Consider the following 27457-nt stretch of genomic DNA (forward strand, 5'->3'; position numbering starts at 1 on the left):
ACTCACCTAAAACTCTTCTGGATCACTTTTACCTGTTTTTGGTCTTTTTTTCATCTTTTGGTCTCTGAAGACTTCCTTCTTCTCTGTCCTGTCCGTCCTACCTTGATTTCTGAACTCAGTCTGGATTTTAACAGCATTGTCTTGATCAAAGTGTTCTGATGTCTCTTCTCCCCACTTTATTTGTCCCCTGTGTTATTCACCCTTTTTGGTTGATGAACTTTTTTTTTAACTGAAGATGATGAATCTGAATCAATGGAGACTTTCTCACTGAAAACAAGTCAACCTCTGGACCCTGCAACCCTTGCAAGCCCGGATCTTCTCTCTGACATGTCAGACATAAAAACTCCTGTTTTGAATTCTGAGCAACTAGATCACTTGAAAAATGTGGAGGCAGATGGTTCTGAGTGGAATGAAGAAAAGGAAACTCTTGCCACGTATGAACTCCAAGAGAGGCGTGGAAAAGTCGGAGAGATTCAGAGTAACCGGATTAGTAACACTAAAGAGGAAATGCAAGAGGATAGTACAAGAAAAGCAAAGAGGTTCTCAGTCCTTGAGTCACTTGAAGCAAAGAATGTTGAGACAAAGAGCACTTCTAGCAGACTTGCCACAGAGGACAGAGGCATGGCATGCATGGAATCATGCCTTGGCATAGACAAAACATTGGAACAGACAGCTGCATTGATGGATTATTCTCAAGTGGAAGTTGTCCAAGAAACTAGTGAACAGTTTATTGTGAAGTCTGATGGTAAACGAAGGCCCCCTGACATCAAGAAACCTATTAGGAGGAAGCTACGAGACAGAGAACGTTCTGGATATAGTAGCTCTGAGGGAGAGATGGAAAGAATGAGCTCTGAGGAGTCTTTAGATGGCGATGCTGTTCTGAATGAGAGTGGCCTTGTTCTCACACCAGCGGTAGATCCGCCAGCTTCTCCTCGTGTGGTTGAGACACCCATAGGATCAATCAAGGACCGGGTTAAAGCCTTACAAAACAAAGTTGAAGAGGAGGAGGGCCAAAAACCAGCTCAGGTGCAGATTTCAAGATCGCCCCATACAAACACAAGAATGGAAAGTGAAATGCCGCAGCTCCCCAGCCTTCCCAAATCTCCCAGATCTCAGACAGAAAGATTAGAAGAGACTATGTCTGTTAAGGAGCTGATGAAAGCATTTCAGACTGGCCAGGACCCTTCAAAAAATAAATCAGGGCTTTTTGAGCACAAAGCATTGGAGTCTTGTGATTCGAGGGAATTAGATACTGTCCAAAGTCCAAAATCACCACCAAACCCCAAAAGTCAGTACCTCAGAGTTCCCCATCATGACAATGACTTTCAGAGAAATGACAAAGCTGACTCTGGAAATCTTCCAACAGGCATACTTAAAGGTACCTCTAAAGAATCACTACTAATTTCGGATGCAAATTTTGGAAAGACGGTCACTTTTTGTGATGATACGGGGGATCACACAAGCAGAAAGTCAACAGAGCCTTTGGAAAAGCACAGTATGTCTGTTAAGGAACTAACAAAAGCATTCCAGCATGGGAATGAGCCTTCAAAAAGCCAAGATGGGCTTTTTAGGTACACCCCTCTTGCTTCTCCAAGTATTTCAACACCAGAAGCAGCTGCTCTCAAAGAAGTTGCAAGCACACAGGAAGCAAAATCTCAAATTCAAACTACTACAAATTACAAGTCCATTGATACAAGAGAGTTCATGTCAGATGATGTTTGTTTTGGAAACAAGGTGGACAATGCTGATGCAATTCGGCATGACAAGGGGAGGACTTGCCCTCAGACAGAACTATTAACGGGAAGGGGCTGGGGAATGACACAGGAGCAGTCTACCAGCAACAGTATGACTTTATCTGAAGATTTGCAGATAAGCCCTGACCGCAGGCCTTCTGAAGACTTCAGTGCTGACATAAAGGCTGAGCTTGAAGAAAGTCCTGAATACCAGCTGTTCAAGAAAACCTCCACAGCCTTAGATGTGAGCTTTAAGATGGAGGGATCTGATGAGGAGTCTTTGGCTGATAGACTACCAATCTGTAGTTCATTTAGGGAAACTATTTCTCCTTTTGATAATCAAATGATTGATGAAGAAGGATTTGCATTCACCCATCAGATGAGCAATGATAATGAAGTTATAAAAATGACAGTTGATGAACCACTACTCGAAGAAGTCCACATTAGTAGGAAAACAGATAGGCAGGCATCCACATCAGCAAAAGATATGTCAGGAATGATGTCCTTGATGAAAACAGATTTGGATCAGTACCTACAAACCAAGCCTGTGCCAAATCAGACACTCCAAGAGATTATTATTGAGGAAAATTTTGAACAAATTATCCTCATAAAGGAAAAGGAAAAAGACATCTGCACATTTTCATCTGGTAGTATTGAGTTTGGTACAGAAAAAGAAACTGATCATAAAACGATGAAAGACCAGTCAGTAACAATGGAAGCTGAGGAAGCAGAGAGTGAGTGTAAAAAATCAAAAGGTGCAAAAAGGAAATCTGGGCTATTATCAGACAACAATGATCAGTTCCTAAAAGCCAGGCAAATGCCTGGTTGGCCAGAGGAACAGAATAATTTGAAAATAAAAATTGAAAAAGAAACAGTTTCTGGACAAGACAAAAACAGGACACATTCGAGTGTCGGAGAGAATGACAATGAACTTGCAGGGATGCTACAGCTGAACAATCAGTCTTGCTTTCAGGATGAAGTCGTAAATGTTGAAGGAAAACAGTATTCAACAAGTGATCATGGAAGCAATGCATTGTTTTCACAATATGATAATGGAACTGAAAAACTCACAATTGAGGAACCACAAGTTCAAGAAGTCCACATTGGCAGGAAAACAGATTACCAGCCAGCTGCAACACTGAAAGATATTTCAGGGTTGGTGTCCTTAATGAAAACGGACATGCATCAGTGTCTAAAAACTATTCCTGTAACAGATCAACCCCCGCAAGAGAATATCACTGAGGAGCATTTTGAACAAATTATCCTTATAAAGGAAAAAGAGAAAGACATACACCCACTTGCTTCTGATGTGGCTGTATTTGGCACAGAACAGCAACACTTTGAAAAAACTGATATAAGAGAATACAGACATGAGACATCTTGTTCCAGTTCAGGAGAGGACTATGAAGGACTTGAAGTGGCCCCTTGGGTGAACTATGATAATGAAGACATCACAAGTGATGAACCAGCACTTGTCCACATTGGCAGGAAAAAAGATTACCAGGAACCCACAGCAGGGAAAGGTATGTCAGGGTTGGTGTCCATAATGAAAATGGACATAAATAAATGTCTTGAATCTGGTCCTGTAACAGATCAACCACAAGAAGAGGATATTATTGAAGAAAATTTTGAACAAATTATCCTCACAAAGGGAATAGAGAAAGACATTCACCCATTTGGTTCTTATGAGAGTGATTTTGGAACAGAAGAGAAACATTTTGAAGAAACTGTTATAAGAGAAGACAGAAATAAGACACCTCGTTCCAGTTTGGGAGACGACTATGACAAATCTACAGTGGCTCCTCAGATGAACGATTATAATGAAGAAATCATAATGGATGAACCACTACTTGAAGAATTCCACATTGGTAAGAAAGCCAAACACGAGGCACCAACAGCAGTGAAAGAAATGTCAGGGTTGGTGTCCTTCAAGGAAGAGGACTTGGATCAAAGTCTGGAAACAAGGTTTGTATCAGATCAATCATCACAAGAGTATATAACAGAGGAAAATTTTGAACAAATTATCCTAACAAAGACAATAGAAAAAGGCAATCGCCCATTTGGTTCTGATGAGGCTGTGGTCGACCTAGTACAGAAACATTTAGAAGAAACGGATATAAAAGAAGACAGAAATAAGACACCATGTTCCAGTTTGGGTGAGGACTATGAGGAATTTACGATGGCCCCTCAGATGAATGATTATAATGAAGAAATCAAAATGGATGAACCACTACTTGAAGAATTCCACATTGGTAAGAAAGCCAAACACGAGGCACCAACAGAGGTGAAAGAAATGTCAGGGTTGGTGTCCTTCATGGAAGAGGACTTGGATCAAAGTCTGGAAACAAGGTTTGTATCAGATCAAACATCACAAGAGTATATAACAGAGGAAAATTTTGAACAAATTATCCTAACAAAGACAATAGAAAAAGGCAATCGCCCATTTGGTTCTGATGAGGCTGTGGTCGACCTAGAACAGAAACATTTAGAAGAAACGGATATAAAAGAAGACAGAAATAAGACACCATTTTCCAGTTTGGGCGAGGACTATGAGGAACTTACGATGACCCCTCAGATGAATGATTATAATGAAGAAATCATAATGGATGAACCACTACTTGAAGAATTCCACATTGGTAAGAAAGCCAAACACGAGGCACCAACAGCAGTGAAAGAAATGTCAGGGTTGGTGTCCTTCATGGAAGAGGACTTGGATCAAAGTCTGGAAACAAGGTTTGTACCAGATCAACCACCACAAGAGAATATAATAGAGGACAATTTTGAACAAATTATCCTAATAAAGGGAATAGAAGAAGACAATCGCCTGTTTGCTTCTGATAAGGCTGTGTTCGACATAGAACAGGAACATTGTCAAGAAACTGATATAAGAGAAGACAGAAATAAGACACCTCGTTCCAGTTTGGGCGATGCCTATGAGGAACTTACAGTGGCCCCTAATATGAACAATTACAATGATGAAATTCTAATAGATGAACCACAACTTGAGGAAATCTATATTGGCAACAAAACCAATAAGCAGGCACACTCAGCAGTGAAAGATATGTCAGGGTTGGTGTCCTTCATGAACAATGACATGGAACAAAGTCTGGAAACAAGGTTTGTACCAGAACAATTGCCACAAGCGTATATAACTGAGGACAATTTTGAACAAATTATCCTAACCAAGGGAATAGAGAAAGACAATCACCCATTTGCTTCTGATGAGGCTATGGTCGACATAGAACAGGAACATTTTGAAGAAACTGATATAAAAAACAGAAATAAGACACCTTGTTCCAGTTTGGGCGATGACTATGAGGAACTTACAGTGACCCCTCATATAAACAGCGATAATGAAGAAATCACAATTGCTGAACCACTACTTGAAGAAGTTCATATGGACAAGAAAACCAATAACCAGGCACCTACAGCAGGGAAAGATATGTCAGGGTTGGTGTCCTTAATGAAAGATGACTTGGATCAAAGTCTAGAAACAAGATTTGTACAAGAGCAACCACCACAAGAGAATGTAATTGAGGACAATTTTGAACAAATTTTTCTAATAAAGGGAATAGAAGAAGACAATCGCTTGTTTGCTTCTGATGAGGCTGGGTTCGACATAGAACAGGAACATTTTGAAGAAAGTGATACAAGAGAAGACAGAAATTGGACACCTCATTCCAGTTTGGGCGATGACTATGACAAACTTACAGTGGCCCCTCAAATTAACAATGGAAATAAAGAAATCCCAATTGATGAACCACTACTTGAAGAAGTCCATATTGCCAAGAAAAACAAAAGCCAGACACCTACAGCAGTGAAAGATATGTCAGGGTTGGTGTCTTTAATGAAAGATGACATGGATCAAAGTCTAGAAACAAGGTCTGTACCAGTTCAACCACCACAGGAGAATATAATTGAGGAAAATTTTGAACAACTTATCTTAATAAAGGAAAGGGGGAAAGACATTCACCCATTTGTCTCTGATAAGATTAGCACATCTCGTTTCAGTTTGGTAGAGGAATACGAAGCACTTGCAGTGGGCAATATTGAAGACATCACAATTGATGAGCCACTACTTGAAGAAGTTCGCACTGGCCATGAAACAGATTGTCAGACATCCACAGTGAAAGATATGTCAGGTTTGGTGTCCATAATGAAAAAGGACATCGATCAGCGTCTGGAATCTAGTCCTCTGACAGCTCAACAACAGCAAGAAGAGATCATTGAGGAAAACTTTGAGCAAATTATCCTTGTAAAGGGAAAGGAGAAAGGCAGTCACCCCTTTGCTTCTCAAGTGGCTGGATTTGGCATGGAACAAAAACATTTTGATGAAACTGATATTAGGGAAGATAGCAATAAGACTCCTCATCACAGTTTGGGAGATGACTATGAAGAACTGAAAGTGGAACCTAAGATGAACATTGATAATAAAGAAATTGATGAACCACAGCGTAAAGAAGTTCTTATTGTCAAGAAAATGAATAACCAGGCACCCACAGCTGAGGCTGCGGCTAAAATTTCTACTGCTGTAGAGTCATATTTTAGTGACTACAGTGAAAGTACTATGAAATTTGCAAAGCCATATGAAACAATGGGTGAATGCAAGAATGAATATGACGATGCAAATTTTGGTGCCACTGGCCCATTTATACCACAAAGGCCGGTTGATTTAAACAACCTTGACACTGTCAGTTTTGATGAACCATTTAAAGATCTTTATCCACAGGACTCTCTCGAGGCAAGTCCGGTAATAGAAGATATATCTTCGAAGAAATCCCCTGATTCTATTGAGCCAAGCCCAACTAGAGAATCTCCTTGTCCAGACTCTCTTGAAGGAAGTCCCACTCAATCAGAGGACACTGGAGATAGGACATTGCATGCCAAGGCAGCTATGTATGAAGATTATGCATCACAACTCAAAGCATGTTTAGCTTTTGACACAAATAGCAATGATGACAATGAATCAGAAAACGTCACACAAATGGAAGGTGACAAAGACCCCTCATTCCATGAAGATGACATGGAGGATCATTCCACAGTCAGTCAATTTACTCCAGAAGAGGAGATGTTTAAAATGGCTTCAAGGATCAAAACCTTTGATGAAATGGAACAGGAAGCTAAAGCAAAGAGAGATACATCCCCATATACACTATCACCGACAAGTGACCATGACATACAAATGGCTCCAGATATGCCATTGTCTTTACAAGATACACCAGAGGAATATTTTGAAGAAACAGTTGCAGAAACAATTAGTTCAATTCATAGTATAGAAGAAGAGAGGGAAGAATTTGAGTCACAAATAATCACAGAGGACAGGAAATCACTTGATAAATCACCTGCTCAATCACCAAGCGATGACAAAAGCCATGATCAATTTCAATTTGAAGAGGGAAAGCTATTTGAAATGACCAGAGGGGGCGCAATTGATCTGACAAGAGGTTTCGATGAAGAGGTTGAAGGGCATGTATTTTTTCAAATAGAGAGACATCCAGTCGATGAAGTTGTTCCAGAGGAGACATGGGAAGAGCAAAGCAACAATAGTGATTCAGATGGGGAGGAAATCCTTCAGAAGCCAACAAAGCAAATTGTTCCTACTCCCAAACCCAGAACTTTCTTAACACCACCATGTGAGAAGTCAAAGAGTGACAAGCACCTTTCTGAAGCTGATCTTGGTAGCTCAACAGAAGTTCAGCTCGGTTCCCCCACAGGATTGGAGAAGCTAACCATTCTTCAAGGTGATGACAAAAGCCTTAGCGTAAACTATCTTGACTCAACAATCGCGGATCTTCAGTCATGCACTAGGATAGAAACATTAGCATATCCAAAGCAGAGCTGTGATTTATTATACTCCTCTGCTGATGAGGATGAGGAAGAAGATCAGTGTTCGGTCATTGAAATGTCTTTTTCAGGTGCACGGGCTATTGTCAATCAAAGCAGCGTAACAAATGAGGATAATCAGTTAAAACTGGGAAGATCCCAAAAGAACTCTGAGCCTGATTTGGTTAGCAAGACAGTAGACCCAACCATGATTCGCAGAACAAGATCTGAGACGGATGATGGGCCAAGTAAAGCCTCAGGTAAAAACAGCAGGAGTTGTTCTGACAGTGCTCAACCTACATATGAATCTAGCATTTCCTCGGCTAGACCTCTTCCCACAACAAGACAAATGAAAGGAATCCAAATCTACAAGACTGACGAATCTTCTATTTCTTTGGATACTGATGACATCAGCAGCTCAAGTCACAAGAGTCCAGATTCTGTCATCTCTATGTACGACATCCCAACCTCAAGCAGTTTAGATTTGGATCCTTTGACGGCTGTGCAACCGTCTTCTGGTACAGTGGATGTGTTTGAATCTAGGCCTACCTGGGATGACACGGTGGAAAATCAGAGGCAGAGAATCACCGATGAGCAAACTCCAGAATGCGTGGCAGGTATGGCCAGGTCGACACGGGCTTTTGCTTTCCTAGTTCTTCTCCCTGGCGGCAAGAACGTTTTTCTTCTTCGTAAGAGCATTCTTCCATCACGTGTGTGCATGTTGTGGTATTTTGCATGTTGGTGAGTTAATTGTCCATCTCATCTGTGTCTGTGTCCTATCTCAAGATTGAATGGTCATGTTGGTTTTAGTTAACAAGCTTATTTTGATGCAGACTATTGGTATCTCTGATACTAATTTAGCTTGGCTAATATTACTACCTTTCATCTGCTGATCTTGACCATATAATCATATTTTAGAAACTCTTTAGCGATGAATCCAACCTTTATCTTTTCATCAATCAACATTACATTTCCACGTTTAATTTCAGGTGTGTTACAGTCCGTAAAACCATAGTCTTAGGAAAATGACGCTGGTAGATGTATTGACAGCATGTGATGTGTAAGGACCGCTAAAAATATTGTATTTTACTGTGGTGGTATTTTAGTGGATTGGCAGGATGATGCTGACAGGAAAGAGGAGACATTAGCCATCATTGCAGATCTCCTTGGCTTCAGCTGGACTGGTAAGATGACATGTGTAGACTCTCCTAATTTAATGATCGTATCAATAAAAATATTTTTTCTATGGAAGATTATAGATCATAGGTCTCAAACTCCGGTCCTCAAGGGTCCAAGGGCCATATTTTAAAGGTTTCCCTCCAACATGCGTAAAACCTGAAAGGATTAGCTCATCACCAAGTTCTGCAGAAACCTGATAACAATCTTGAGTATTTGAATCAGGTGTGTTGGAGGACGGAAACCTCGTAAACGTGCAGGACTGCGGCCCTCGAAACCCTGAGTTTGAGACCTATGCTATAGATCAAGTGAATATTTATTTATGTAAAACATTGAAATGCATGTTGTTTTTTGTCAGAAAAAAAACACTCAATATCCCTTCATATGTTGTGCATTATTCCAGAACTGGCAAGGGAACTGGAATTCAATGAAGATGATATCCAATTAGTTAGAACACAGAATCCCAATTCACTTCAAGAGCAGAGTCATGCCTTACTTCAACATTGGGTTGAACGGGAAGGCAAACATGCAACAGGTACATATTACATAGTTCAGCCTTAGTCAAAAAGACAGATTAGAATTATTAGTCAACTCTGAATATTGGAAATGACTACACTTGCTTTAAATGAATCGTTAAAAACCCTGTAAAGTGATTTCAGTGTTTTCATTCTTAACGGTGTTGGGCCCATCCAACTGCCACCGTCTAATTTCAGGCGTCTCACATGGGTCCACACAGCAGACACTTCAGGGAAATTTAACTGTTTTTTACGTTCGCCTTTGAAGGATTTAAAGAATTTTGTCCTCTTTGCGTGTTCCAAAAATGAAGATAGATTTAATGTAAGAAAAATACACCTTTGCAAAAATGATTTTTAATCAATCAGAGATCTCTGGACAGATAACAGCCTCTATCACCACTTAAACATCGTGGGATTCAGAGCGTCAAATGTGCTTCTTCCGGGTGTCGAACGGCTTTTATAGTTTAAGGACCTCCTCTCTTTTATTTGTAGACAAAACATATCTCTGAGTACTTTTCCAGAGCAGATGGCGTAAACAAGGTCAGATTTGGGTGTGTGTTCGGGACTGAATATGTTATATAGTTGAAGGTTCTATTTTTCCCCATAACAAAATCTCACAAACAAGTTGAACCAAATTTACGGTGGCCGTGACTGATGAAGAAAGTAAAGAGTGTGTGTGTGTGTGTGTTATTTCAAAGCAAATTTTGTTTTCAAGACCGAAATGTGCGTGTACAAAATAAAACAAGGAATTTTGGACCAATCAATGTGCACCAGCCCAAGGTCAGACCATACCCAGATCAACACCTTCTGCTCTACTAAGGACACAAAACATTTCGACAAGGTTAATATAAAGAATTGGGATGTTCATAGTGTGTAACAATGGTTAATAAAATAAAATGAAGAATTAAAAATGCTACAATATCTAACACTAGCTACCAACACCCCGCTTCGTGTTGTCGGTGTGTGGGTCCACCTAACAGACACACTTCAGGGAAAGTTAGCCGTTTATTAAAAACAGCGGCAGACATTAATCAGCGTGTGGACCACACTGACAGCATTTCCCGTAAGAATGGACACATTTGACTGACAGGTGAAGGTCGAGCGTTTTCAGTGTACTCGGGATACACCATCACTTTATATACCAGCACTTGGGGGATTTGTTTATTCATTGAAATTTGGCACGTTTGTCAACAACACTCATCTCTATTGTGTGTCAAATTTATAAGACCTTTTATTTACTTTACAGGGACTTTAATGATGTTTTTAACAGACTGTAAGTACATGTACATGTTTCTGACAGTCATTGTGAAATAATTCCACAGAAAATTGCCTGATTAAGCGACTGACCAAGATCAACCGGATGGATATCGTTCATCTAATTGAAACCCAGATGAACAGGTCAATTCAAGAACAAACCTCAAGAACATACGCAGAGATTGAGAAGACATTGGACCATAGTGAAGGTGGCTAGGGGACATTTTATTTATGTCAAGGAGTTTTCAATTAGTGTACTAATTTTATATCCTGTTAAATACCCTCCCACCCCCCCAGTGTCAATGGCTCTGTCTTCAGTGCAAGAAGATGTGGACAGCCCCAGGATTGTAAGACGAGTTGAATCAGATCGCAAACCTCCCCCAGCTGTTTCTGAAGAGGACCTTTCTGTAGCTTCTCTACTTGACATTCCTTCATGGGCAGAGCCTGCTGGACATACCCACTCAGAGAGCATGCATGGTGACCTTTTGGAGGAGATTGAGATTTCACAGTAAATTGCAAATTTTATTTGATTTCTAAGTATGTGGCATATATATGTGTAAGTTAGTTTTGTTAATTAGTTAATTTGGCAATAATAATAAAAATAAGCACAGACAACAGTAATTCGTTCATGCCAAGTGATCCTTGAGTAGCACTGCAAATACAATTATAAACCTCTTGTGTGGTGATTTCCAACCAGTGTGCCGTCAGAGACCAAAGGGTATGCCACACGAAATTATCCAATTTAACGTTATTGGTCAGAAAATTCTTAATTTATGATAAAGAATGTATTTTGGTGGATCTATTTATGTCAGTGGCCTATAGTGACTGAGAGAAAACAAGTGAATGCTGTTCCATTAGTCTGCAAAAGGTACTTTGATCTATATATCCACCTTTTGTATAACATTTTTATTCGGTGGTGTTGCATGTAATTTTTCTAATGCACTGGGGAAATTGTACTGGTTATATTGCCAATCCTATTGTTGAATTGTATTCAATAAGAGTACTGAAAAGGAACGACCCAGCGGTCTTATCCTTGATGTCAGTTAACTCATTTTGGGCCAGATCTTAAAAAATCGAGCTCTGGTATTGTGTAGAGACTAGTGTGTTTGCTGATTGTACAGTTTATGTATTTTACATATCAAATTTTTAAGCCAATTTAATACCGTCTGCTTTGTGTTACAGTGAACTCAACCCTAACCTGTGGACTTCAGATGATATAATTTCACATGAACGTACATGCTATGCCAACTTGGATGAGCAAGTAAGTACGCTCCCCATCAAAACAGAAGCAGCTATGAAGAGCAAAGCAACTCGAGTTTATGATGTCGAGTGCAAAGTGAAAGACCAGAAAATTTCCTGCAATAGTGAAGTTCATGTCCCCAAGTCTTTTCATGGTAGTGGTCAGAGCCAAGTAAATGAGAAATTCAGCCAAAACATCTCTGGGACCATTGTTGCAAAAGTGGATCAGCGGTCACCTGAAACTTTGAAGTTGCCATCATCTGGATCAATCAGTGACATTAGTCTGATCTTATCTGAGTCAGACCAAGCTGAGACTGACTTTGAAGAGATTCATGAATCTTGTAGTTCCCAGATAGGTAGTTTAAATTATTCCAAAGAAAAGTTGAGAGGAACCTCTGGCCCTAGCATGTTTGTTTCACCAAAGATTAAACAAGCAACTTTCGCGATAACTGAAGAAAACACAGATTTAGTCGTACAGAAGTGCGTTGATGAACTGACAGCCCAATTCTTCAAGGATTTCGCTGGCCATCCCAAGAGCCAACAGGCGCCTAATGTGAACATGGGCTATGATCCATTTACATCAAGCAATGAAAACACAAAAACGCAAGTTGGGTTTCAGGATAACATATGCTTCATTGATGATGATGATGATGATGAAGTCCAGACAGTGAAATCCACAGTCGCTACAGACAAGTACCGGCTAGTGGATGATAGTAAAAGCACTCATATGGCTTATGACTCAACTGAGAGCTCTGATATTTGTAGTTCAATTAGTCCAGACAGTGAGAAATACAGGGCAAAGACAGTCTCTTCCAGCCTTTATCTGCCTACCTATGTCCGACAGACATCTGAGCAAGATGAAACTTTGTCTTCCACGTCATTAGATTATGACACTTATGTTTACGAAAAAGACTTATCACCGGCAGAATTTTGGACCTTAAGTGATCCTTTAACTAGACTTTCATCACCCGAATCCGTCATGTCAATCAGTGATTACAGGGCAATGTCTCCTGACTCTCCTCTGAGCAAAAGGAAGGGTTTTACAGCAGATTTTCCTATAATGGATGTTAGTTGGGCACACTTTTCAAGCTCTGATAAATATACTTCACTCGAAATTACCGAAAAAAATACAGACCCCAATCACTCAAATGTGTGTGATAGTAGACCACAATTTGGTGGAACAGATAAAACTGCACAGAACTTCCAGCGAGAAATCCCAAGTTTGACTTCAAACATGCAGCCTTTTGAGCAATCTTCTTTCAGTAGAAAGGCTTTGCCAGATTTCGGCACAAATATTCATGAATATGAATTATCAGACATGGATTGTCGTCCCTTTTCACCACAATCTCAGACTTCTCAGTGTAGTTTCTCATTCCTTGAGCTCTTGCTCTCTGAACCAACGCGTTACAAACTTATGAATCAGTATTGTGATTATTTTTTACAGTATTCAGGCGATACTGAAACCTTCCCGCAAATGACACCACACCACACAGAATTGGTTAAGGTTAACACTTTGGAAGCAAAATTGTCCTTAGATAATAGTTACCCACAAGATGACAATTACCAAACGTCAAATGCTCATTTGTTACCAAATGAGTCACATTCAATATGTAAATCTGATCCTCAATACGACATGAATATACCTCCATCACATCTGATTGAATCTTATGATAAGAATAACCTTATTGCAGAAAAGCCAGAATCACTGCAAAGAATGAGTGATGTAATGATTGATAAAGGGAGCAGAGAGCATGTAAAAGAAAAACAAATGCCATTCCAATGTAGTCCTCAAGTCCTTAAGGAAAACAAAGAAAGTAACGAATCATTTCTTGATTATTGGTTTTCCAAGTTGACACCTCAACCTTCTATTTTACAACCATCAACATATAACCATGATAATTGCACAAAAGATTTAAGAAAAAACACAGATTCTGTAGATTCTAGTTGGATAAAAGAATCAACAGAAGCAAATATTTATTCAGAAAACAAATTTCAAACACTATCTGTGAAGGTGGATAGCAGTTTATCAGGAATACAATTAAAGAAGCCAGTTGTATTTAACTTGATGGAAAGACAAAAGTACACTTTAGAGTTTCCAAAGGATAAAACGACAGTATGCAAAGGACAACTTTCCAATGTTGAGGATTTGGACAAACGCATCAGTCTAGAAAAGATGATGCCATCATCTACAAAGGTAGGAGTATCAATTCCAAAGTGTACTCAAAGTTCTGAATTGATTGAACAGGAAAAAGACACACACTGCAACTTTTTCTTAACCTACAGTGAAGATAAACTAAAACCAAGCAACATATACGCAGACCTTTGTCTCAAACATAGTTTTGAAAACAGCGGATCAACAATGCAATATTCCAGTTCTTCAGAAAAAGCAGCTAGAAAAAGTCTTGTCACTGTGAACAAATCCCAGGGAACGTCTTTAGTAAAATATTTTACGAAAGAAGAAGTTGTATGTGGCATTACACATGAAAAGAAAGCAAACGCTTTATCTGAAGTAAAGACATTTGAGTCAAGGCCTATTTTACTACAGTCTTACTCCTTCGAGTTTGCTGACTCCTCCACACCTCAGATGGCCATGGAGGGGAGATCATATTCTCCAGAGTCTGTAGCATCTCACTGTGAGCTCAGGGCTCTTTCTCCTGACTCACCTGTTCCTCATTTTGACATAGCCCAAATTGAGAGTTATGACCAATGTTTAAACCAAAGGTCGTGCACACCACAATCAAGCATTTCAGATTGGGATGATGATGATTTGTGTCTCACTGACCTTTTTGATGAAAGCAGGCCCGAATCACCAGATTCGCTATCGTCAAAAACTGTCAGAACAGAAAGTAAGGACTTGGTAGTTGCAGGCCAACCTCAGTTTTGTGCACAACTTTTTACATATGCAGATGTCGTCCGTGGGTTTACACATGAAAAACCTTCAGATACCATGTCTGACGTCATGGCTTTTGAGTCAAGGCCTGTTTTACATCTGTCTGACTCCTTTGATGAGTTTTCTGACTCCTCCACAGCTGAATTTGTCATGGAGGGGAGACCATCTTCTCCAGAGTCTGTAGCATCTCACTGTGAACTTAGGCCTCTTTCTCCTGACTCACCTGTTCCTCATTTTGACATAGCCCAAATTGAGAGTTATGACCAATGTTTAAACCAAAGGTCGTGCACACCACAATCAAGCGTTTCAGATTGGGATGATGACCATTTGTGTCTCACTGAACTTTTTGATGAGACCAGACCACTGTCTCCACAGTCTGTTTCGTCTGACATGGAACTGGATCTCTTACTTACGCGCAGGGCGTTGTCTCCAGATTCTGTTTCTTCAGATCTAGACACGTCGCTACTGCGGGACTGGCTGTTGGACTTAAGAGCATCCTCCCCAGATTCTGCAGCTTCAGTTGGGAAATGTTCATTTAGTCCCGATTCGATGTTTGTTCAAAACAACAGACAACATTGTAATTATTACATAAGGTATTCTGAAGATAGGCCAGTTTCTCCACTGTCAACATTGTCTGATGTTGAGTATTCAGAACTTTGTGTCAAGGATCTTCTTGAGGAAAGCAGGCCTGAATCACCAGATTCGCTATCATCAAAAACTGTCAGAACAGAAAGTAAGGACTTGGTAGTTGCAGGCCAACCTCAGTCTTGTACACAACCTTTTACATATGCAGATGTCGTCCGTGGCTTTACAAATGAAAAGGCTGCAGATACCATGTCTAAAGTCATGGCTTTTGAGTCAAGGCCTGTTTTACTTCTGTCTGACTCCTTTGATGAGTTTTCTGACTCCTACACAGCTGAATTTGTCATGGAGGGGAGACCATCTTCTCCAGAGTCTGTAGCATCTCACTGTGAGCTCAGGGCTCTTTCTCCTGACTCACCTGTTCCTCATTTTGACATAGCCCAAATTGAGAGTTACGACCATTGCTTTAACCAAAGGTCGTGCACACCACAATCAAGCATTTCAGATTGGGATGTTAACGATTTGTGTCTTACCGACCTTTTTGATGAGACCAGACCACTGTCTCCACAGTCTGTTTCGTCGAACATGGAACTGGATCTCTTATTTAGCGGCAGGGCATTGTCTCCAGATTCTGTTTCTTCAGATCTAGACACGTCGCTACTGCGGGACTGGCTGTTGGACTTAAGAGCATCCTCCCCAGATTCTGCAGCTTCAGTTGGGAAATGTTCATTTAGTCCCGATTCGATGTTTGTTCGAAACAACAGACAACATTGTAATTATTACATAAGGTATTCTGAAGATAGGCCAGTTTCTCCACTGTCAACATTGTCTGATGTTGAGTATTCAGAACTTTGTCCCAAAGATCTTTTTGATGAAAGCAGGCCCGAATCACCAGATTCGCTATCATCAAAAACTGTCAGAACAGAAAGTAAGGACTTGGTAGTTGCAGGCCAACCTCAGTCTTGTACACAACCTTTTACATATGCAGATGTCGTCCGTGGCTTTACAAATGAAAAAGCTGCAGATACCGTGTCTAAAGTCATGGCTTTTGATTCAGGGCCTGTTTTACTTTTGTCTGACTCCTTTGATGAGTTTTCTGACTCCTCCACAGCTGAATTTGTCATAGAGGAGAGACCGTCTTCTCCAGAGTCTGTAGCATCTCACTGTGAACTCAGACCTCTTTCTCCTGACTCACCTGTTCCTCATTTTGATATAGCCCAAATTGAGAGTTATGACCAATTCTTTAACCAAAGGTCGTGCACACCACAATCAAGCGTTTCAGATTGGGATGTTAACGATTTGTGTCTCAATGACCTTTTTGATGAGACCAGACCACTGTCTCCACAGTCTGTTTCAACAGACATGGAACTTGATCTCTTATTTAGCAGCAGGGCGTTGTCTCCAGATTCTGTTTCTTCAGATCTAGACACGTCGCTACTGCGGGACTGGCTGTTGGACTTAAGAGGATCCTCCCCAGATTCTGCAGCTTCAGTTGGGAAATGTTCATTGAGTCCCGATTCGATGTTTGTTCAAAACAACAGACAACATTGTAATTATTACATAAGGTATTCTGAAGATAGGCCAGTTTCTCCACTGTCAACATTGTCTGATGTTGAGTATTCAGAACTTTGTCCCAAAGATCTTTTTGATGAAAGCAGGCCCGAATCACCAGATTCGCTATCATCAAAAACTGTCAGAACAGAAAGTAAGGACTTGGTAGTTGCAGGCCAACCTCAGTCTTGTACACAACCTTTTACATATGCAGATGTCGTCCGTGGCTTTACAAATGAAAAAGCTCCAGATACCGTGTCTAAAGTCATGGCTTTTGATTCAAGGCCTGTTTTACTTTTGTCTGACTCCTTTGATGAGTTTTCTGACTCCTCCACAGCTAAATTTGTCATGGAGGGGAGACCATCTTCTCCAGAGTCTGTAGCATCTCACTGTGAACTCAGGGCTCTTTCTCCTGACTCACCTGTTCCTCATTTTGACATAGCCCAAATTCAGAGTTATGACCAATGCTTTAACCAAAGGTCGTGCACACCACAATCAAGCCTTTCAGATTGGGATGTTAACGATTTGTGTCTTACCGACCTTTTTGATGAGACCAGACCACTGTCTCCACAGTCTGTTTCGTCAGACATGGAACTGGATCTCTTACTTATCAGCAGGGCGTTGTCTCCAGATTCTGTTTCTTCAGATCTAGACACGTGGCTACTGCGGGACTGGTTGTTGGACTTTAGAGCATCCTCCCCAGATTCTGTAGCTTCAGTTGAGAAATGTTCATTAAGTCCCGATTCGATGTTTGTTCAAAACAACAGACAACATTGTAATTACTACATTAGGTATTCTGAAGATAGGCCAGTTTCTCCACTGTCAACATTGTCTGATGTTGAGTATTCAGAACTTTGTCCCAAGGATCTTTTTGATGAAAGCAGGCCCGAATCGCCAGATTCGCTATCGTCAACAACTGTCAGAATAGAAAATAACGTCTCGCTAATTGCAGGCCAACCTCAGTCTTGTGCACGACCTTTTTCATATGCAGATGTCGTCCGTGGGTTTACACATGAAAAACCTTCAGATACCGTGTCTAAAGTCATGGCTTTTGAGTCAGGTTCTGTTTTACTTCTGTCTGACTCCGTTGATGAGTTTTCTGACTCCTCCACAGATGAATTTGTCATGGAGGGGAGACCATCTTCTCCAGAGTCTGTAGCATCTCACTGTGAACTCAGAGCTCTTTCTCCTGACTCACCTGTTCCTCATTTTGACATAGCCCAAATTCAGAGTTATGACCAATGCTTTAACCAAAGATCGTGCACACCACAATCAAGCGTTTCAGATTGGGATGTTAACGATTTGTGTCTTACCGACCTTTTTGATGAGACCAGACCACTGTCTCCACAGTCTGTTTCGTCGGACATGGAACTGGATCTCTTATTTAGCAGCAGGGCATTGTCTCCAGATTCTGTTTCTTCAGATCTAAACACGTCGCTACTGCGGGACTGGCTGTTGGACTTAAGAGCATCCTCCTCAGATTCTGCAGCTTCAGTTGGGAAATGTTCATTTAGTCCCGATTCAATGTTGGTTCAAAACAACAGACAACATTGTAATTATTACATAAGGTATTCTGAAGATAGGCCAGTTTCTCCATTGTCAACATTGTCTGATGTTGAGTATTCAGAACTTTGCGTCAAGGATCTTTTTGATGAAAGCAGGCCAGAATGGCCAGATTCGCTATCGTCAAAAACTGTCAGAAGAGAAAGTAAGGACTTGGTAGTTGCAGGCCAACCTCAGTCTTGTACACAACCTTTTACATATGCAGATGTCGTCCGTGGGTTTACACATGAAAAACCTTCAGATACCATGTCTGAAGTCATGGCTTTTGAGTCAAGGCCTATTTTACTACTGTCTGACTCCTTTGATGAGTTTTCTGACTCCTCCACAGCTGAATTTGTCATGGAGGAGAGACCATCTTCTCCAGAGTCTGTAGCATCTCACTGTGAACTCAGAGCTTTTTCTCCTGACTCACCTGTTCCTCATTTTGACATAGCCCAAATTGAGAGTTATGACCAATTCTTTAACCAAAGGTCGTGCACACCACAATCAAGCGTTTCAGATTGGGATGATCACGATTTGTGTCTCACTGATCTTTTTGATGAGACCAGACCACTGTCTCCACAGTCTGTTTCGTCTGACATGGAACTGGATCTCTTACTTACAAGCAGGGCGTTGTCTCCAGATTCTGTTTCTTCAGATCTAGACACGTCGCTACTGCGGGACTGGCTGTTGGACTTAAGAGCATCCTCCCCAGATTCTGCAGCTTCAGTTGGGAAATGTTCATTTAGTCCCGATTCGATGTTTGTTCAAAACAACAGACAACATTGTAATTATTACATAAGGTATTCTGAAGATAGGCCAGTTTCTCCACTGTCAACATTGTCTGATGTTGAGTATTCAGAACTTTGTCCCAAGGATCTCTTTGATGAAAGCAGGCCCGAATTGCCAGATTCACTATCGCCAACAACTGTCAGAATAGAAAATAACGTCTCGCTAATTGCAGGCCAACCTCAGTCTTGTACACAATCTTTTACATATGCAGATGTCGTCCGTGGGTTTACACATGAAAAACCTTCAGATACCATGTCTAAAGTCATGGCTTTTGAGTCAAGGCCTATTTTACTACTGTCTGACTCCTTTGATGAGTTTTCTGAATCCTCCACAGCTGAATTTGTCATGGAGGGGAGACCATCTTCTCCAGAGTCTGTAGCATCTCACTGTGAACTCAGAGCTCTTTCTCCTGACTCACCTGTTCCTCATTTTGACATAGCCCAAATTGAGAGTTATGAACAATGCTTTAACCAAAGGTCGTGCACACCACAATCAAGCATTTCAGATTGGGATGTTAACGATTTGTGTCTTACCGACCTTTTTGATGAGACCAGACCACTGTCTCCACAGTCTGTTTCGTCGGACATGGAACTAGATATCTTATTTAGCAGCAGGGCATTTTCTCCAGATTCTGTTTCTTCAGATCTAGACACGTCGCTACTGCGGGACTGGCTGTTGGACTTAAGAGGATCCTCCCCAGATTCTGCAGCTTCAGTTGGGAAATGTCCATTTAGTCCCGATTCGATGTTTGTTCAAAACAACAGACATCAGTGCAATTATTACATAAGGTATTCTGAAGATAGGCCAGTTTCTCCATTGTCCGATGTTGAGTATTCAGAACTTTGTCCCAAAGATCTTTTTGATGAAAGCAGGCCCGAATCACCAGATTCGCTATCATCAAAAACTGTCAGAACAGAAAATAACGTCTCGCTAATTGCAGGCCAACCTCAGTCTTGTACACAATCTTTTACATATGCAGATGTCGTCCGTGGGTTTACACATGAAAAACCTTCAGATACCATGTCTAAAGTCATGGCTTTTGAGTCAAGGCCTGTTTTACTTCTGTCTGACTCCTTTGATGAGTTTTCTGACTCCTACACAGCTGAATTTGTCATAGAGGGGAGAGCATATTCTCCAGATTCTGTAGCATCTCACTGTGAGCTCAGGGCTCTTTCTCCTGACTCACCTGTTCCTCATTTTGACATAGCCCAAATTGAGAGTTATGACCAATTACTTAACCAAAGGTCGTGCACACCACAATCAAGCATTTCAGATTGGGATGATCACGATTTGTGTCTCACTGACCTTTTTGATGAGACCAGACCACTGTCTCCACAGTCTGTTTCGTCGGACATGGAACTAGATATCTTATTTAGCGGCAGGGCATTGTCTCCAGATTCTGTTTCTTCAGATCTAGACACGTCGCTACTGCGGGACTGGCTGTTGGACTTAAGAGCATCCTCCCCAGATTCTGCAGCTTCAGTTGGGAAATGTTCATTTAGTGCCGATTCGATGTTTTTTCAAAACAACAGACAGCATTGCAATTATTACATAAGATATTCTGAAGATAGGCCAGTTTCTCCATTGTCTGATGTTGAGTATTCAGAACTTTGTTTCAAGGATCTTTTTGATGAAAGCAGGCCAGAATCGCCAGATTCGCTATCGTCAGAAACTGTCAGAACAGAAAGTATAGTCTCGCTAATTGCAGGCCAACCTGAGTCTTGTACACAACCTTTTACATATGCAGATGTCGTCCGTGGCTTTACAAATGAAAAAGCTCCAGATACCGTGTCTAAAGTCATGGCTTTTGATTCAGGGCCTGTTTTACTTTTGTCTGACTCCTTTGATGAGTTTTCTGACTCCTCCACAGCTGAATTTGTCATGGAGGGGAGACCATCTTCTCCAGAGTCTGTAGCATCTCACTGTGGACTCAGAGCTCTTTCTCCTGACTCACCTGTTCCTCATTTTGACATAGCCCAAATTGAGAGTTATGACCAATGCTTTAACCAAAGGTCGTGCACACCACAATCAAGCCTTTCAGATTGGGATGTTAACGATTTGTGTCTTACCGACCTTTTTGATGAGACCAGACCACTGTCTCCACAGTCTGTTTCGTCTGACATGGAACTGGATCTCTTACTTACAAGCAGGGCGTTGTCTCCAGATTCTGTTTCTTCAGATCTAGACACGTCGCTACTGCGGGACTGGCTGTTGGACTTAAGAGCATCCTCCCCAGATTCTGCAGCTTCAGTTGGGAAATGTTCATTTAGTCTCGATTCGATGTTTGTTCAAAACAACAGACAACATTGTAATTACTACATTAGGTATTCTGAAGATAGGCCAGTTTCTCCACTGTCAACATTGTCTGATGTTGAGTATTCAGAACTTTGTCCCAAAGATCTTTTTGATGAAAGCAGGCCCGAATCACCAGATTCGCTATCATCAAAAACTGTCAGAACAGAAAGTAAGGACTTGGTAGTTGCAGGCCAACCTCAGTCTTGTACACAACCTTTTACATATGCAGATGTCGTCCGTGGGTTTACACATGAAAAACCTTCAGATACCATGTCTAAAGTCATGGCTTTTGAATCAAGGCCTATTTTACTACTGTTTGACTCCTTTGATGAGTTTTCTGGCTCCTCCACAGCTGAATTTGTCATGGAGGGGAGACCATCTTCTCCAGAGTCTGTAGCATCTCACTGTGAGCTCAGGGCTCTTTCTCCTGACTCACCTGTTCCTCATTTTGACATAGCCCAAATTGAGAGTTATGACCAATTATTTAACCAAAGGTCGTGCACACCACAATCAAGCGTTTCAGATTGGGATGATCACGATTTGTGTCTCACTGATCTTTTTGATGAGACCAGACCACTGTCTCCACAGTCTGTTTCGTCTGACAGGGAACTGGATCTCTTATTTAGCAGCAGGGCGATGTCTCCAGGTTCTGTTTCTTCAGATCTAGACATGTCGCTACTGCGGGACTGGCTGTTGGACTTAAGAGCATCCTCCCCAGATTCTGCAGCTTCAGTTGGGAAATGTTCATTTAGTCCCGATTCGATGTTTTTTCAAAACAACAGACAACATTGCAATTATTACATAAGGTATTCTGAAGATAGGCCAGTTTCTCCATTGTCTGATGTTGAGTATTCAGAACTTTGTGTCAAGGATCTTCTTGATGAAAGCAGGCCAGAATCGCCAGATTCGCTATCGCCAACAACTGTCAGAACAGAATGTAAGGACTTGGTAGTTGCAGGCCAACCTCAGTCTTGTACACAACCTTTTACATATGCAGATGTCGTCCGTGGGTTTACACATGAAAAACCTTCAGATACCATGTCTAAAGTCATGGCTTTTGAGTCAAGGCCTATTTTACTACTGTCTGACTCCTTTGATGAGTTTTCTGGCTCCTCCACAGCTGAATTTGTCATGGAGGAGAGACCATCTTCTCCAGAGTCTGTAGCCTCTCACTGTGAACTCAGAGCTCTTTCTCCTGACTCACCTGTTCCTCATTTTGACATAGCCCAAATTGAGAGTTATGACCAATTCTTTAACCAAAGGTCGTGCACACCACAATCAAGCGTTTCAGATTGGGATGTTAACGATTTGTGTCTCAATGACCTTTTTGATGAGAGCAGACCACTGTCTCCACAGTCTGTTTCGACAGACATGGAACTTGATCTCTTATTTAGCAGCAGGGCGTTGTCTCCAGATTCTGTTACTTCAGAACTAGACACGTCGCTACTGCAGGACTGGCTGTTGGACTTTAGAGCATCCTCCCCAGATTCTGCAGCATCAGTTGGAAAATGTTTAATTAGTCCCGATTCTGTGTTTGTTCAAAACAACAGACAACATTGTAATTATTACTTAACGCTTTCTGAAGCTCCTTTGTCAACATTGTCTGATGTTGAGTATACAGAATTTTGTCCCAATTATCTCTTTGATGAAAGCAGACCAGATTCACCAGACTCAGTGTCATCAGACAATGTTGTTTCAGGTAATAGTGTTTTAACAAATGCAGGCCGTCAGTCTGATGTGAGATCTCCTACAGTTGCAGATACATCATTCTTCTCCCCAATGTTTAACGATCTCCATGCATATAGAAAATTAATATCACCTTTGCTTGATCCCTTCTATAAGGGAAGATGTTCTTTCAAAACGCTTTTAAAATTAGATGCAGAACAACAGTATTTCTACGATCCTCAACCAGCCACTCCCGGTATTGCTGTTAAAACGTCAAGTGAGTTTTCCCTGTGTTGTTTTAATACTACGAAAAAGAATCTTCCGGACCAACCTTCCACCTGTCTTGCTGACAAGTTCTCTACTCCAAAATGTCCCCCAGACTGTCCTGTCTTTCCACCAAAATATTCTTCACAAACTGCTGAAGAATGTAATGTAAATGAATCACTTTCACAATCAAAAAAAATTGTACACATATGTGAACCAGATTCACATGAATTTGTTTCTTTTGACAGGGAAACAGATCACACAATGCTCCATCGAAACATGACTGTTCAGTCATTTAGTGACCCCTGTTTGTATAATTTAAGACCGCCTGCACCTGCAATTCATGATTCAGTAGAATGTTTACAACACCATCAATCTGAGCAATGTCTCTTCGATCCAAGTATTGACACAGACCCAAGACTTGCGTACAAGCCATTACACAGATTAATGGCGAACATATATGATCCCGTCTATAAGGGAAAACGTTATTGTGACACAGTCTTGTTAGGTGAAACTGCATTTGATAAAGGCTTGGAAAAGACTTCTGAGAAAAGCAGCTTTGAATGTTTAACAGCTACTGGGGAGGAGCAATTTCTAAAAGAATCTAGTATTTTAGAAAACACAAACAGCATCAAGCCTCATCCAAATGAAGATATGACTGGCAATAATAGCCAGCCAGAGTTGAGTCACAGTCTGTCTGTGGAAGAAAACATGGACATTCAAGACACAGAGACCTTGAGCAAACAAACTCCAACAAGGAATGAAACAATGGAACAAAGACAACTTTTGCTTGAGCATGAAGGGACAGACACGGTAACCCCAATAATGATGACGCACAGCCAAGATGTGCTTTTCAAAGACATGGCAAGACAGTCACTGAGAATGGACAAAAGTTCCTTTCTGCCGGTAAGACAGCAGAAGGTCTTGCCTTGCTGTGAATGCAGTGTTGCTTCACATAATTCATAATTTTGGCCGTATACTGCATATTTTTGGAATGGATCTTTTACCTCAAGCTTTCACTAATTGCACACAGTGGCCCCGCTGCCAAGGCGTGTTCGCATTCAAGCAGAAGGAATGGTTTTCTATGGGGATTGCCGTATGGCTGTATTGTAGCGCAGCAGCTGTAATAATTGTTATTAAGTAATGTGCTCAGCCTTTTAATGGTGAATGTGGTACACTGATGTTTTAACACAGCATCAGCTATTTACAGGGGGTCCTTGGTTTACGATCATCCCGACATACGAGGTGTGGAGGTTGCAAGCATAATTAACTAATTTGCGCAGCGGACTGAAAATATGTTGGCATGTGGTAGAAGGCATGCTCAGTTACAAACAGAGGTATTATTTTTCATTTGATTTTATATTCCTGTAAGTGTTTCTTTGTACAAATGCTTTATGTAATTGTGACATTACTACTGTGTACATTTATGTTACTGATAGACTACAGCACTTTCTGACTTGCGTACGTACAAATTCAGGTTACATCGGCAGTGTATGAACGTAAATCGAAGACCCCCAGTAAATATAAAATACGCATGTCCACTTTCACTTAACACTTAATCCGAATTTTGATTAAGTTCACTTGTGCCCTGCCTTATAAAATGTCATTGCATTTTCAATGGCATATTCTGATTCAGTGTACTGTACTATTGATAGGTAATAGAAATTACTTTTCAAATGATGTAATGTATTTGATTTGGATTTGTTTTTGTAGTTATTAACAGTTATATAAAATACTACTGGAATGATCTTCGGTAAATGCTAGTGGGCTTTAAGTGAATTTTTGCATCAGAGACATTGCTCTGACTCCTGGCCTTGGGGAAAAAATGCATGTTTCATTCAACTTTCATTTTTCATCAATCTCAAATCATTTTCATTTTTTTCCATTCCATCGTTTCCTACAGATATCAACATCATCTTCCAAGACGAATCTTTCCCAGCCAAAAGAGCAAAAAGATCCTGATTTTGAGTGCTTTGTAACAAACATACAGTCAACGTGTTGTAACGCAAACACACTCTCTGAAAATAGAGAATTACCCACTGCTGATATTTTCTATCAAAGTAAAACACAATCTGAGGTCTCACTGACTACTGAAACTGGCTCATCACAAACCACAGAAAAGGATTTAGTATTTTGCGAAAGAAGTGAAGGGTTCAGCTCAATGACCAAAGACTCAGCTCAGGAGAATGGTGAGGAGGACATCATCAAACCATCAAACTCCACACCAACTCCACCAGCTTCTGAAACACCACAACTGGACTTTTTGCTGTCAGACCTAGAAGAGATGAAAATGACAAAAGATGAAAAGTTTAGATCAAAGCTCCCTTGTCCATCTTTATCACAACCCAATGACAAAAGCTCCAAAGGTAATGAGATTTATGATTGCAAAAACCTTCAAGTTGAAGTTGGATGTACTAAAGATAATGTAAAAGTCAGTATGCAGCAAGATAAAGATGCAAACAAGACAAATGTATCAATCGCACGCCCTACACATCTTCAAACATCTGACCAAGTTGTCACTGAAGAAGTATCAGTTGATCCAACGATCATGCAATCAACCTTTGCTGGAGAAACTAGTATCTCACACACTGCGAATCTGCCAAGTGCAGAATATTCCAAAGGAGCTCATGACATGAGTTTTACTTCAGACGTAGGTAAACCTGTTTTCCCCAAAGTTCTTGAAGATGTGCCAAGTAATATGTGTGAGGAAAGTTTTAAAAGTGATGCTGTTCAAAGTCAAGAGCAAGAGCCAAACGTGGAGTCCTCTGAAAAGGAAGAAACAGCCAGGAAGAGTCTCAAGGAAACTTCACATATGCCAAGTCAAGAACCAACTTTTTTTGCGAGACAGTTTAGCTTTGAGGAACTGACATCATGCTCCACCTCAGCGAAGTTTGCGATGTCCTCAGATGAAACTAGTCCATTGGCTTTTGTACATCATCTGGAAACAGCTACCTCTGGAAGACAGTTCATTTTTGAGAATCCAATGCAGACTGATGGTTGCTCGGATGAGGCAAGAGCTCATTCGCAGCACCTGGAAGAATCCCTCACTCCGATAGACAATGACGTACCTGATTCCAAACCCAGCTCAGTTCAAACAAAAACAGCAATGACTTCATTCGCCTCTGATGAGGAGTACACCATCCTACCTGGCTATGCTTCGACCACAGTTGCCTTTACCCACATGCTCCCAGCATATGAAGAAGTTGTCTGCACTAGTCCAGCCTCTGAATATTCCGATCCAGAGCCTTTCTTTGACTGCAGGCAGGCTACATCTGATTTCTCAGAGACTGAGACTGAGACTGAACCTGAGAAAACATCAAGCTCAACTAAAAATCAGCTAGTGGATGACCTCAGTTGCCCAGGAGAGAAAGAAACTGTGTATAGACAAGTGTTGCTCTCCTCTGGAAGTGACGATTTTGAGGATGCTTCTGTTGTTCAAGAAGATGTACCAATCCAGAGTCAAGTATTATTCCATTCAGGGGCATCTGCTGAGGAATTCACCCTGTGTGAACTGACCGGCTCCAAAATGAGAGCATGTGATGATTCAGATTCTCTGACAAGGGTAAGGCCAGATTTAGTGGATCGTACTGGCCTTGCAGTTTAACCAAATTTTAGATTTACTTTGTAAAGGAATGACTGCTAACCCTCTGGTCACATGGTTGAAATCTTCATAACCCACAATTTCATTTGTAATTTCTCTCTTTTTTTTTTGTTGTCCTAACTGTGCATGTTTCATTCTCACCATTAGATCATAGCTACATCTTTCATAATCGCCTGTTTGGTTTTGTTTTTTGTTTGTTTTTTAAATCAGACTAACAAACAAGTTATGTTGTACTGTCCAGGATATGAAATGCAAATGATTTCTGGAAAGTACACGATACCACTTTGATTCTTGCTTGCTTTGCTTCCAAAATTTGTATTCATTTTGGATTTCTTCTTTCATTTAATCATAATGGCTTTTGTTCTACTTGGTCAGGAGATCAACGCAGAGATTGGCTCATTATCTGAGAGTTCTGATGATGAGTTTTTGAGTGCCAGAATTGTGCGAAGGAGAGTTGTCATTCAGGTATCCACCCCAACATGATTGATGGTGGATGGATGGAGCATGAAGGGTGTGATTTTAACCACACTAAGTT

At 40.8% G+C, this 27457-nt stretch overlaps 3 protein-coding genes across 4 annotated transcripts in view; all 3 read left to right on the forward strand.

Annotated features, from left to right (window-relative positions):
* ank2a (ankyrin 2a, neuronal) overlaps positions 1-27457 on the forward strand; it is a 79510-nt gene that overhangs the window by 47811 nt on the left and 4242 nt on the right. For both annotated transcript variants that reach the window (XM_077570184.1, XM_077570185.1), the window contains 5 exons: positions 8663-8740; positions 9136-9267; positions 10570-10710; positions 10799-11009; positions 11684-11762. In XM_077570184.1, the coding sequence (XP_077426310.1) occupies positions 8663-8740; positions 9136-9267; positions 10570-10710; positions 10799-11009; positions 11684-11762 (641 nt within the window). The remainder of the gene's footprint in view (positions 1-8662; positions 8741-9135; positions 9268-10569; positions 10711-10798; positions 11010-11683; positions 11763-27457) is intronic.
* Positions 253-8347, forward strand: LOC144054745 (uncharacterized). The gene is made up of 6 exons (XM_077570010.1): positions 253-3256; positions 3326-4850; positions 5745-6264; positions 6463-6629; positions 7884-8173; positions 8343-8347. The coding sequence occupies exons 1-6, from the start codon at positions 253-255 to the stop codon at positions 8345-8347; spliced, it is 5511 nt and encodes a 1836-aa protein (XP_077426136.1).
* On the forward strand, positions 14780-27273 carry LOC144054843 (uncharacterized). Its single transcript, XM_077570183.1, has 2 exons — positions 14780-24227; positions 25225-27273. The coding sequence occupies exons 1-2, from the start codon at positions 14781-14783 to the stop codon at positions 26923-26925; spliced, it is 11148 nt and encodes a 3715-aa protein (XP_077426309.1). The 5' UTR covers position 14780; the 3' UTR covers positions 26926-27273.

Source organism: Vanacampus margaritifer, chromosome 7 (assembly GCF_051991255.1).
Source record: "Vanacampus margaritifer isolate UIUO_Vmar chromosome 7, RoL_Vmar_1.0, whole genome shotgun sequence".
In the NCBI taxonomy this organism is placed as follows: domain Eukaryota; kingdom Metazoa; phylum Chordata; class Actinopteri; order Syngnathiformes; family Syngnathidae; genus Vanacampus; species Vanacampus margaritifer.